The sequence below is a fragment of the Hemitrygon akajei genome, chromosome 4 (assembly GCF_048418815.1).
Source record: "Hemitrygon akajei chromosome 4, sHemAka1.3, whole genome shotgun sequence".
Taxonomy (NCBI): domain Eukaryota; kingdom Metazoa; phylum Chordata; class Chondrichthyes; order Myliobatiformes; family Dasyatidae; genus Hemitrygon; species Hemitrygon akajei.
In genome coordinates, this window is record NC_133127.1 from 127485334 (window position 1) to 127499374 (window position 14041).

The window sequence follows — 14041 nt, forward strand, 5'->3', positions numbered from 1 at the left end:
CCTGCACCTATTTTCCATGTTTCTATGTTTCTATGAATGTTAAAAGGCCTGAACAGATTAGATATGGCAAAGTTATTTCCCATGGTCGGGGAGTCTAGGACAAGAGGGCACGACTTCAGGATTGAAGGACGTCCATTCAGAACAGAGATGCAGATAAATTACTTTAGTCAGAGGGTGGTAAATTTGTGGAATTTGTTGCCATGAGTGGCTGTGGAGGCCAAGTTATTGGTTGCATTTAAGGCAGAGATAGATAGTTTCTTGATTAGCCAGGGCATCAAAGGTTATGGGGAGAAGACAGGGGAGTTGGGATGACTGGAAGAATTGGATCAGTCCATCATTGAATGGCGGAGCAGACTCAATGGGCCCAATGGCCTACTTCTGCTCCTATATCTTATGGTCTTGTGAGCTAAATTACTGTGTCAATAATTTACTGAAAAAAAATCAATAATGAGGCATAAGCCATCCATCCCAAATCAAAGATGTAACAAGGAAGTAACCAAAAATAGGCACAAAAAAGCTAAAGATGGAGCTTTAATAAAGGAATTAAAGCAATATTGCATTGAATTAGCAAAGAAAGTTAGTATTCTGGCTTTATTGTTTGGATACCAACAGGCATTATTAGTTCCTTCCTGCAAAATAAAACCAGTAAATAAAACTGATCTAATAATATCCATTGTCCAGATAGTAGCAGTCTCTTTTTATTGTAAATAGGTATGTCTGTTCTCATATACATTCAGAGCATGTGTGGTACCCGTGAAGAAATGCAATTGTACAAAGCAGTTGATACTTGATAGGGTAACAGCTTGAGATTTCGGAAAGTTTAACTAGTACCTTCTTTGGTGTTTTGAACAGCACTTACTGCTTGAACAGGATTAAAGACACTTCGAAATGGCTGTATCTGAATGTTCTGAAAAATAATTAAAACTCAAAAATTAATTTACATATATAAATTATGATAGCAACAAAAAAGAAGTCACTTCATTAAAATATTATAAGCTTATGGTGCATAAATTGTCTTTCTTAGATCATTTAAACCACAACTTGTGAACTAATATTAATTTGGAAAAGCATGAACAATCACACCCAATTTATTTTCTGTTAGCTTTGGAGTTGAGTAGCAGTGCATGCATAGGTCTTGTGTTAGTTTTTTCACTACCAGCTCGGCACAAAATCCGTGAATTCTGTCCTTAAGAACTTGGCCAACTCAGTCAGCAGTCAGGCTACGAAGCCATGTCCAACTATCAGAGACCATTCAGTGTTCTTTCTTGATGCTTCTTCCAAGATTTATTCAATGTGAAAGAATATTGATTTTTTAGCTGAGGGCAATACATGAAAGTTTCCTTTCTTTTTTTGATTAGGACCCTAGGATTACAAAGTCTATTTTGTAAGCTCCTTGGGCCACTCCTTTCTGACTACATAGTTTTGTTTCAACTATCTTGAGTTGGTCAGACCTATTGATGGAAATATCTCGGAATATTGATACTTGCTGAAAGATATGTTTCAGTTAGTACAGATATCTTATCATGCATCCTGACCAATCTAACCAAGCTCTTCCAACATGATCCAGATACTCACGAGACAACTTTCAAGATTAGCTAATCTAGTTATGTCTCTGCAGAGTTTGAATCCAATACCTAAATTGATGCTGCTGCCTCGTTGATGGCTTGCAAAGGGTGTTATATGACATAAAATAATAGCATCCTTATTTTAATCCTCCTTCTTTCCTTTTTTTAGTAATTTATTTTTTATTGCAGTTTATCATCAAACAAACATTTCCATAAGATGTATTTCAGACACTACATATATATCATTTAATCATATTTGTCACAAATCTCCACATAATAATTATCTGAGGTATACACTTACAGAAAGGAGAGGAGAGAAAGAACAATCAAAATAAGAAAACTATGTACAAAGTAGGGAGTGATTTTTTTTACAACATATCTATTTTATATTCTTTTATAATAGTTTTCCATATTTTAAGAGTCCTACCTTCTCTTAGAGATTATTATTTTGCAGCACAGTTGAGAGCTGTGATATGCTGGTGTATGACACTCATATTACGCTCAATGGAAAAACATTGAAGAGAGGATACTTTCCATCCCCATACAGGCAATTTTGGCTGATAACTCCTTTCCTTTTATTTCCCTTCATTTCTAATCACTTCTGATTTACAAGTTGCAAGTTCATGAAAAATCAGTTCCTAATTTGCTCTTAACATCTCTCACTGCACCTTCCAATAGTACTTCAATCTCTTTTTCACAAAATGCTACTTCTATGCCTTGGTCCTTTCATAAACAGGCCAGAAATGTATCCTCGTTTAGTTGTGGTAGAAGAATGAGAAGTAATAGAAGATGAAAATACACCATCACTCAATAATTTGTCAAATATTGTTACTCTGTGTTATTTACCTTAGAAATGGAAGTACACAGGAGGAAAAGGGCACCAGATCGTAACTTTGCTGCAAAGGAGTTAGATAAGGGCTTTGAAAGGAGTGAGCAGAAAAAGCATGATTAGTGCATATAGTAAACCATTTGATTCACTATCAAGACTTCCAGTAAACAACTTCACTGGACTTAGTACAGAACTTGGAGTCCATTCTTTCTTATTTATAATGGATGGTAACTTTATTTGCAGGTGAGGACCAAAGTTCATGTAGCAACAATGGCTGCTATCTCAGCTTCCAATGCAGTACAAAATGAAGCTGCTGCATTGAAAGCTCAGGTTACTATCATCATGGTTGTAGTTACCAATGCAGAGTTTCACAGCAGTCAAGCTATAATCTAACAAATAGTTTCAACTACTTGAAACTACATCCATGGATGTGGTTGTGGCTCTGAGGAGCATACTTCGCTGTCACATCTTAGTATCTACACTTAAATGAGTGCAACTAAAAGGGTCTGAAAACAGAAGTCTAAGAAGAACAGGCAAATTAATTTAAGGATTTGGTCAATTGAAATATAAGTGTAAGTGCGTACATTTCATTGGAATTTAACAGGAGTAAACTGATTAGATACATCTCAATGTATGCTGAAAACACAGTTGGGAGGACCTGCCATGTGTGGTTGTCAACACAAGATAAAGATAGTCTAAAAATTTAAAGGAAAAGCATATAATTGTATAAAAGCAATGACACCAAAACAAAGGACTGAATATAAACAATAGCAAAAAAGGACAGCTAAATTACTAATGAAGAAAACAATGGAGTATGCGACAAAATTAGCTAGTAATTTAAAACAGTAAGAGTTTATACAGATATATGAAAAAGAAAAGAATTAAACAATGAATGCAAGTCATAAGAAAGTGAATGTAGGTTACTAATGGCAATTAATCACTGGCAAATATACAGGGATCTTGAAGTGTCTCACCGTAGAGGACTTAGGAACATCACTGATATAACTACAATTCAGCAAATGGAAGGTGACTCACAAAAAATACTACACCTGTGAAGTGGTACTGAGCACACTACTGGAGCTGCACGTGGGTTCTAAATGACCTCTCCTTATGGTCTCAAAAAGGTATGACAAGATGAAGGTAGAAGAAAGACTGCAAGTGTTGGCTATCTGGAGCAACACATGAAACACTGGAAAAGTCCAGTGGGTCAGGTAGCATTTGTGGAGGAAAATGACCAATTCACACTTAGGGTTCAGACCCTGCATCAAGACTGGAAAGAAAGCCAGTATAAACCTAAGGGAGCAAGAGCTGGTAGGTGATACGTGAATACAGATGAAGAGGCAATGACCGATATTTGTGGGAGGTGGAGAATGGGAATAATGTAGTAATGTAGGAGGTGATAGTTGGGAGTGACAAAGGGTCAAAGAAGATGGAATCAGATAGAAGAGTACAGTGTTTCATAGTATAACAGGAAATAAGTGGGAGGGGAACCTGAGGCAGGAATGTGTACAATGAGATAATCAAGAGAATGGGGTAGGGGGAAAAGAAGGAATAATGGGGCTGGTAGGATAAGGAAAAACAAAGTGGGGACCAAAGGCTTACTGGAAATTAGAGAGATCGATCAAGGTTCATGCCATTAGATAGGAGGATATGAAGGCAGAAAATGAGGTGCTACTCTTCTAATATACACATAGCCTCAACCTGGCAGTAGAGGAGGCTGTGGACAGACATGTCAATGTGAGAATGGAAAGTGGAATTAAAATGGCTAGCCACCAGGAGATTCTGGCAGTTAGGGCAGATGGAATGAAGGTGTTTGATGAAGCAATTTCCCCAGTCTGAAAATTCACACTGACCAATGTAGAAGAGACTGCACCAGGAGCAGTGTATGTAATAAATGATGCCAATGGATTCATATGTTCAGGGCTGTCTCACCTAAAAGGACTATTTAGGGCTCTGATTAGTGGTGAGGGAGAGGTGTAGGGTCAGATCTAACACTTGGGTAAGTGCCTGGAGGAGGATTGGTGGGGAGGATGAGGGAGCAATCCTTGCAAAAAGCAGAATGGGTAAGGGACGATGCATCTAGTTGTGTGATGCATTGAAGATGGTATAAGTTGTGGAGAAAGGTATTTTGGATGTGTAGGTTTGTGGGGTGGCAGTGAGGTCAAAGGGAGTTCTATCCCTGTTATATCTGAATGAGGAAAGGAGTCAGGGCAGACATATAAGAAATAGAAGCAATGTGGGTGAATGCTGCATTGTTAGCAGTGGTGGGTGGGATAGGGGGGTTGGGGAAACATTATTTTCTGAAAAAGGGCATCACAGATGTCTTGAAGTGGAAAGCCTCATCATGGGAACAAATGCAGTAGAATGGAGAAGCTAAGAAAAGGGAATAGTATTCTTACTAGTGGAAAGAGTGGGATGATGAGGTGTAGTCAAGTTGGTTTGTAGAAGGTGTTGGTGGATGCTCTGTCTCCCAAGCTGGAGACAGAAAGATCAAGAAAAAGGAGAAAAATGTTACAGATGGACCAAATGAATTTGAGGGCAGGGTGGAAATTGATGAAATAGATGAGCTCTGCATTGGTGAAGCAAGTTCAAAGTAAATTTATTATCAAAGTACTGGGAGTGTTAGGAGGGAGGGGAGAGTGGAGAGGGAAGAGGTAGTGGGGAAGGTGGGAGACATGGGCGGGAAGAGAGAGTGGGTGAAGGGGCACTAATGTAGTCATTAATGTAGTGAAGAAAAAGTTGAGAAGTGGTGCTATCAAGAGTTTGGAATATGGATTGTTCCACATACGAATGAAAAGACAAGCATAACTGAGGTCCACACAAGTGCCCATGGTTGCACCTTTGGCATGGAGAAATTGGAAGTAGCAGGAAGAGAAATTGTTGAGGGTGAGCATCAGTTCTATCAGATGGAGGATGGAAACTGTTTGGGTGTGTTATCCAGAGAGAAACGGAGAGCACTAAGGCCTTCCTGATGAGCAACAGAAGTGTACAGGGACTGGATGTCCATGTTGAAAATGATGTGGTTGGGGCCAGGGAACTGAATGTTGTTGAAGTGGTAGAGAGCACACATGTTATGGCAAGTGATAAGGGACTGAACCAGGAAGGAAAAGATGGAGATGAAATATGAGGATACGAGTTCAATGGGGCAGAAACAATGGGCCTACCAACATAGTTAGGTTTATGAATCCTGGGTAGGAGGTAAAAACGGGTATTGAGGAACACTCAGATTGGAGGTGGTAGAGGAGAGATCTCTGGAGGTGATGAGGTCAGTGATGGTGCAGTAGCCTGATGCTTCTCAGTAAGGTCCTGGTTCAGGGGTAAGTAAGGGGAGGTGCCTTAGATGGTTGAATGTTTTTAATTTGCGTTGATTCCGGAAAAGTTCCTTTAGATTTGAAAATGGTGAATGTGATTCCTTTCTCACCAAACTCAATAGAAATAGGAACATTTAGGTGATATTGTTTACATCTAATCACTAAGCTCCAAGACCTAGGCCTCAATACCTCTCTGTACAACTGGATCCTCAATTTTCTCACTTGCAGACCCTAGTCATTATGGATTGCCTACAATACTCCTTCACAATCACCATTGGCACAGGTGCACCACAAGGCTGCACCTGTCTGATCTTCTCATTTTATACCTTGAGTATGTGGTCAAATACAACTCCAATGCCATATTTAAATTTGTTGATGATACCACTGTTGTTGTCTGAATCAAAGGTAGTGACAAATCAGCATATAGGAGGGAGATTGAAAATCAGGTTGATTGGTGCCGCAAAAACAACTTCTTTATTAACTAAAGAGCTTATTATCAACTACAGGAGGAAGAAGCTGGAGATCCATTTAGGGGATCTCATTAGGTGCTCATTAGGTGACTAGAGGTGGAGAGGATCAATAGCTTTAAACTCCTTGGTGTTATAATTTCAGAGGATCTGTCCTGGGACCAGCACATAAGTGCCATCACAAGTAAGGGACAACAACACCTCTACATTCTTAGAAGCTTGCATAGATTCAACATGTCATCTGAAACTTTGACAAACTTCTATAGATGAGTATACTGACTGATTGCATCATGGCTGATATGGAAACTCCAATGCCCAGGAATGTAAAAGTCTACAGAAAGTCATGGTTACTGCCCAGTTCTTTACAAGCAAAGCCCTTTCCACATTGAGCACTATTATAAGGAACACTGCCAAAGAAAGCAACATCAATCATCAAGGAAGACCACTATCCATTCCATACTCTCTTCTCGTTACTGTGATCAGGCAGGAGGTACAGAAACATTAAGTTCCACACCACAAAGTTCAGGAACAATTATTGCCATACAACCTTCGGGCTTCTGAAGTAGAATGGTTAACTTTGCTCACCACAACGATAAATTGATACCATGAAATACAGACTTGGTTTCAAGGACTCAACAACTCATGTTCTCAGTATCATTTATTCATTTATTTTTAGTATTTATCTTATTTTGTGCATTAGCTGTCTGTCAATCTTTGTGTGTAGTTTTTAATTGTTCCTGTTGTATTCCTTTGTTTTACTGTGAATGTCTGCAAGAAAGCAAATCTCAAGGTAGTATATGGTGACACATTCATAAATTGATAATAAATTTACTATGACCTTGGCAAGAAATAATATGTGATATCTCACAGAGATATGTGCTGGTGTCTCTACTTCTGACAATATATTGGTGACTTGGATGAAGGTGTGGTTGTTAAAATTGATGACATGGATGATAACACACAGATGAATTGGACTGTAAGTTATGAATAGTACAGAAGGAAATCGCACAGAATGTAGATAGCAACAATTTGGCAAATGGTGTGTAATGTGGGAAAATGCAAAATTGTCCACTTTGGCAGGAAAGATTTTAAAAAAGATCATAATGGTGAGAGCTCTGAGGAGCAAACCTGGATGCTCCATTGTATGATTTGCAAAAGGATACAACACGTAAATAGGAAAGCTGAAAGATCATCAGTTACTGTAAGTCGAGAGTTATGCTTTAAGCCTGAAGTTCCACAGAGCCAGGTTCAAGAACAGTCATTTCCAGTGATTTGGTTCTTGAACCAACCATCAAACAATAATCAATGAAGATTAGCAGCACTATATGATCACTTTGCTCAAAAACATTTTGTTTATATTTTTGTTCTACTGGTGTCCTTTCTTGTAAATATTGTGTATCATTTATGTTTTCTTGTGAATACTGCTTCTGTGCCTGTGATGTTGCTGCATGTATATCTGTCATTTCATCTGTGCATATATGAACTTGCACACATAACAATAAACTCAATTTTGCCTTTTCTGTAGGGCACTGGAGAGTGTACATCTGGAGTGCTTTGTCCAGTATTGGTCTGCTTATTTAAGGATGTAAATGTGTTGGAACCAGTTCAGAGCAAGTTAATTAGACTAATGTTTAGAATGAATAGATATCTTATTGAGGAAAGAACAGACGTTAATCTTATATCTGCAAGAGTTTAGAAGAATAAGACATGACTTGATGGAAACATATGAGATGTTACAGTGAGGTTGACGAGATGATTTTCAGTCATCCTGAGGAATCTTGATGGGGTGGATTTGAAGAAGATACTTCTTCATTAGGGAGAGAGCAGAACGATAGGTCAATGCTGAAAAGTAAGGGGTTGCATATTTAAAGTAGAGATGAGGTAATATTTTTCTCTGAGAGGGTCATGAGCCTTTGGAACTCTCCGTCAAGGGTTAGTAGAATCAGAGTTTTGAATATTTTGAATGTAAATGAAGATTCTTGATTTTTCACATGCTGGAAATCTGACATTAACACAGAAACTGTTGGGAACACTCATCAGGCTAGACAGCAGCAACAAAACAAGGTTGAAGACCTGAAGAGTGAGAAAAAAAGTTAGTTTTAAATTGCAGAGAGATTGGGGGTGGAGGATCTATTGGGGGGTGTATGTGTGGGGGGGGTGGGGGGTGGTTCGGGTGGAGAGGTGATACACAGTATTTCTGATAGGCTGTCCAAGTCATTTCAATGTATATGAGCTACCTGCTGAGACATTGGGTATATTTCAGCAGTGGGTTTATCTATTGCTAACTCTACAAACTCTTTCCACCAAAAATAAGGTGGAAATCAGAATGATGGAATACTCTTCACTTATCTAGATATTGCTCCAAAAATGCCAAATAAGCTTGATACCAGAACAAAGCAACACATCTGATTGGCACTCAGTTCACCACATTAAACATTAACTTGTTCCATCATGTTTGCACCCTGACTGCAATGTGTATCAGCTACAAAATTCAGTTACTTTCCCAAGCTACTCCAATAACAGTTTATAAACCCTGTGACCTCTACTATCAGGAAACAAGGAAAGCTGCCACATAGGCTCACCACTGCCTACAGATTTCTTTCTATTACAACATATTAAATTAGTTTGGAAATATATTGGTGTGCCACCTTTCCTACTCTGCTTTAGTCCAAATCCTGTATCCAACAGCGCTGAAAATGCCTTAATAGGAACACAGCAATGAATCAAGAAGGTGGCTTTCCACTGTCTTATGAGGAGTCATTTTAGATGAACAATAAATGCAGATCTTGACAGTGATGCCCATATCCCAAAGAAATTAATAAAGAATTTAAAATGATTTGTACAACATTATATTTCAGTTACCTGTCTTATTTGATCAGATTTACTTGCAGAAGAACTACTAATCATTCTTCTCTGCTCAAGAGGAGCCTTATATTTTGTAGCATTACTGTATGTATCCATGGGGTGCTTTCTTCTATCTGCAATAACAAATGCAATAATTAATGGTTGCTGATATGTAATGTATAATAGATTCCATTCTATCTGCCTGCACTACATGGTGGTTGTGGAAAATAATGCCATATCTCATCTCTTTTTAAACATCTTAATTCTAGAAGCAAATTGTTGAGTGAAAGTTTAGAGTATAGAACTGTACTGAAAAATGAACAATGCTTTGTAAACAATATCACAACAGCCCCAACCTTTGTATCATCAGCAAATTTACTAACCCATCCTTCCACTTCCTCATCCAGGTCATTTATAAAAATCATGAAGAGTAGGGGTTCCAAAACAGATCCCTGAGGTACACCAAAGCTCACTGACCTCCATGAAGAATATGACCCATCTACAACCACTCTTTGCCTTCTGTGGGCAAGCCATTTCTGGATCCCCTTGGATCCATTCCTCTGTACTTTCTCAATAAGCCTTGCATGGAGTACCTTATCAAATGCCTTGCTGAAATCCATATACACTACATCTACTGCTCTACTTTCATCAATGTGTTTAGTCACATCCTGAAAAAATTCAATCAAGCTTGTAAGGCACAACCTACCTTTGACAAAGCCATGCTTTCCTAATCATATTATGCCTCTCCAAATGTTCATAAATCCTGACTCTCAGGATCTCCTCCATCAACGTACCAACCACTGAAGTAAGACTCACTGGTCTATAATTTCCAGGGCCATCTCTACTCCCTTTCCTGAATAAGGGAACAACGTTTGCAACCCTCCAATCCTCTGGAACCTCTCCCATCCCCATTGATGATGCAAAGATCATTGCCAGAAGCTCAGCAATCTCCTCTCACATCTACCACAGTACCCTGGGGTATATCTCATCCGGTCCCAGTGACTTATCCAACTTGATGCTTTCCAAAAGCTCCTGCATATCCTCTTTCTTGATGTCTATATGCTCAAGCTTTTCAGTGCACTGTAGATCATCTCTACAATTGCCAAGATCCTTTTCTGTAGTGAATACTGAAGCAAAGTATTCATTAAGTACCTCTGCCATCTCTTCCGGTTCCATACAGACTTTTCCACCATCACACTTGATTGGTCTTATTCTTTCACAATTTATCCTCGTGCTCTTCACATATTTGTTGAATACCTTGGGGTAATCCTTAATCCTGCTCATCAAGGCCTTCTTATGGCCCCTTCTGGCTTTCCTAATTTCATTCTTAAGCTCCTTCTTGCTAGTCATATAATTTTCTAGATCTCTATCATTACCTAGCTTTTTGAACCTTTTGTAAGCTTTTCTTTTCTTCTTGACTAGATTTTCAACAACCTTTATACACCATGGTTCCTGTACCCTACCATCTTTTCCCTGTCTCATTGGAACATACCTATGCTGAATGCCATGCAAATATCCCCTGAACATTTGCCACATTTCTGCCGTACATTTCCCTGAGAACATCTGCTCCCAATTTATACTTACAAATTCCTTCCTGATAGCTTCATATTTCCCCTTACTCCAATTAAACATTTTCCTAACTCTCCGATGCTATGGTAAAGGAAATAGAATTGTGATCACTATCTCCAAAATGCTCTCCCACTGAGAGAACTGACACCTGACCAGGTTCATTTCCCAATACTAGATCAAGTACAGCCTCTCCTCTTGTAGGCTTATCTACATATTGTGTCAGGAAACCTTCCTGAACACACCTAACAAACTTCACCCCATCTAAACCCCTCGCTCTAGGGAGATGCCAATCAATATTGTTCTTATAGTGTCCAAGAAAGCAAACAGATTAGAGAAACACAGGTACATAACTAGTGTTTATATGCAACCTACCATTGGCCAACAGTGTATAATAGAAATATTTAATAGAACCCTGGATCATAGTTGACATTTGTGACTCTTTTGCAGTATTTACATCTATACTCTTACATTATTTTTCTTAGTTACCTTCTCAGAAGGTTTACATTTATGTATTTTAAAGCATCCATCCACAAAATCCATGAAAGCATAATATACTCTTTTCTTTATGGTTGCAATGAATGATCTATTCAAAGATTAATATTTTACAGTATTTTTCATTTTGATTTTTCCTGGGCTTCACTGAAACTTGTTAATGGTCTCTACCAATGCTAATCTTGTACAGTTACTAAAATGTCTTGGAAGTACTTATTCTCTGTACATTTATAAATAGGTAGGTGTTATGCCAATATTCATTACATAGTCTTTGCCCGGCAACTTGTGATGTTGTTACTCATCATGTTTGGATTCACAGGGAAAATATCCATGCAAAAGCATTCTGCTATACCACAGGTAAGCTTTAGTTTCCAATGAAATTACTCAAATATTCACATGTAAACAGCTGCACATAATGACAAAATTAGAGCTAACCACAGTAGAAATGGTTGGATAGTATCAAATACACTTGATGATCAAGCGGCTTTTGGAAACATTAGACAGATAATTTATATCATCCACCCACTATAATTTATGAAGGAATTCCATATTTCTTGGAAGAAGGTTCTGTTTCTTTAATTTAAAATATCCACAGTATAAGATAAAACATATTTTGTTAGAATTGCTTTGTTTGTCTGCATAGACCCCTTACTGCAAATGAAATGAACCAAGTATTTATGTTAAGAAGAAATTTACACAATTTATAAGCATATTATACTAAAATTTTCTTACCACCAGAAGGAGCAGAAAATAATTGTCCTACTCTGGAAACCGATTGTGTGCCATTCAACAAGCTGCCTCCATCAATAGTCAAATGGGAGATACTAGTTCGATGAGGTTGTAGATTTGTTGTATGCCCTTTATTCGAAGATAAGTTGTTCTGAGAATTAACTAGAAAATTAAAATTCAGTTTTATGTTCCTTCATATTTACATAAAGCCAGCCGGTGGTGTAGTGGCATCAGCACCGGACTTTGAAGTGAATGTTCAGAGTTCGAATCCAGCCGGCTCCTTGCACGCTTTCCATCCATACTGGGTTGAGTGTCGAGCTAGAAACTCGGCCTCGTAAAAAACAAACAAACTCTAAAGAAACAGCAAGGTTGCCACCCGATGCGCCATAAGGCGCGGAGAGGAACAACACACTTACACACTTTTAGATTGCATATGAAACTTTGTAACATTTGCAATCATATTTTAAAATAGAGAAATAACTATATTTTCATTGCAGATCTTTTCCTAAGGCTTAGTATATTATAAAATTATAGTATCTCTCAGTAGATATATACAAGACTTAATATTCTTTTGTATGGTATGTAAGTGAAATTTATCCAAAATTCAAATAATAATCATGAATATGTATGTTGCTCCATTCATGCTAACTTCTATGATTCTTGATCAAGTACCCTATGTGTATTGTAGTACATGTTTGCAAGTTTGATTCAAGCCATTTTATATATGATGCACATAAATAAAAATCTCACTGCAAACATTTTTTTATTCCACTAATGCTGATGTCATTTGGAGAAGTTATACCACATAAAAAGTAGTAGGAAAAACAAAGATCCCAATGAAAAATGAGAAAACCAATTTCCTGACAGGCAGTAGGACACACAAGTACCCAAAATGTGGGCCACATCCAATACTACATTCATCTAAGGGAGCTGGTCAGCAATAATCATTTTTTCATATTTCTTACTTTGGAACCTTGAAAGGTTAAATCAAATTGAATTCCAATTAATCACTGTTCCTCTGATTTCCCTTATTTATTGGTTCAAACTTTCTGAAATACTTATGGATAATTCCTTTTGTCGCTTTATAATTGGTGTTTTGTAAATAAACATTATTTTCATCATTTATACATAGCAAAATTGCACAGTTATGAAGCAAATGACCAGTTAAATCAGTGTTCAATGATATTGGATGAATCAACACACACAAAATGCTGAGAAACTCAGCAGGTCAGATAGCATCTACGGAAAGTAATAAACAGTTGGTGTTTCGGGCTAAGACCCTTCTTGATGACTGGAAAGGGGAAAGACACAAGAATAAAAAGGTGGGGGAGGGGAGGAGGATAGCTGGAAGGTGATAAGTGAAGCCAGGTGGGTAGGAAAGGTCAAGGCTGGAGAAGAAGGAATCAGAGAGGAGAAGTGAGTAAACTGTAGGAGAAAGGGAAGGAGGAGAGGACCCAAGGGGAAGTAATAGACAGGTGAGAAGAGGTAAAAAGGCCAGAAAGAGGAATAGAGGAAGAGGGGAGGGGGAGGATTTTTTTTGTCCAGAAGGAGAAATCGATATTCATGTCATCAGGTTGGAGGCTACCTGGAATATAAGGTGTTGTTCCTCCACTCTGAGACTGGCCTCATCTTGGCACAAGAGGAGACTGTGGACCGACATGTCAGAATGGGAATGTTTGGCCACTGGAAAGTTCCACTTTTGGCAGATGGAGCAGAAGTGTTCAACAAAGCAGTCCCCCAATTCCCAACAGGTTTCACAAACGTAGAGGAAGCCACATTGGGAGCATAGAACACAACAGACAAATCCAACAGATTCATAGGTGAAATGTTATTTGGGGCCCTGAGTGGAGATGAGGGAGGAGGTGAATGGGCAGGTGTAGCACTTAGGCTGCTTGCAGGGATAACTGCCGGGAGGGCGATTAGTTGGGAAGGATGAATGGACAAGGGAGTCATGGAGGGAATGATGCCTGTGGAATGTGGGGTATGCAGGGGAGGTAAAGATATGTTTAGTGGTAGGATCCCTTTGGAGATGGCGGAAGTTGCTGAGAATGATATGTTGGATGTGGAGGCTCATGGGGTGGTAGGTAAGGACAAGAGGAATTCTATCACTGTTAAGGTGGTGGGGAGATACATCTGCTATAATATTACCTGATACAGATGCTGATAATTAGAACCATAGAACATTACAACACAGAAACAGGCCTTTTGACCCTTCTTGGCTGTGCCGAACCATTT

At 38.5% G+C, this 14041-nt stretch overlaps 1 protein-coding gene across 5 annotated transcripts in view; it reads right to left on the reverse strand.

Annotated features, from left to right (window-relative positions):
* cep126 (centrosomal protein 126) overlaps window positions 1-14041 on the reverse strand; it is a 107549-nt gene that overhangs the window by 20645 nt on the left and 72863 nt on the right. For 3 of the 5 annotated variants that reach the window (XM_073043249.1, XM_073043248.1, XM_073043252.1), the window contains exons 7-9: window positions 11810-11968; window positions 9035-9150; window positions 832-907 (exon numbers count right to left, since the gene is read on the reverse strand). In XM_073043249.1, the coding sequence (XP_072899350.1) occupies window positions 832-907; window positions 9035-9150; window positions 11810-11968 (351 nt within the window). The remainder of the gene's footprint in view (window positions 1-831; window positions 908-9034; window positions 9151-11809; window positions 11969-14041) is intronic. The other 2 variants (XM_073043250.1, XM_073043253.1) reach the window with 2 other exon arrangements.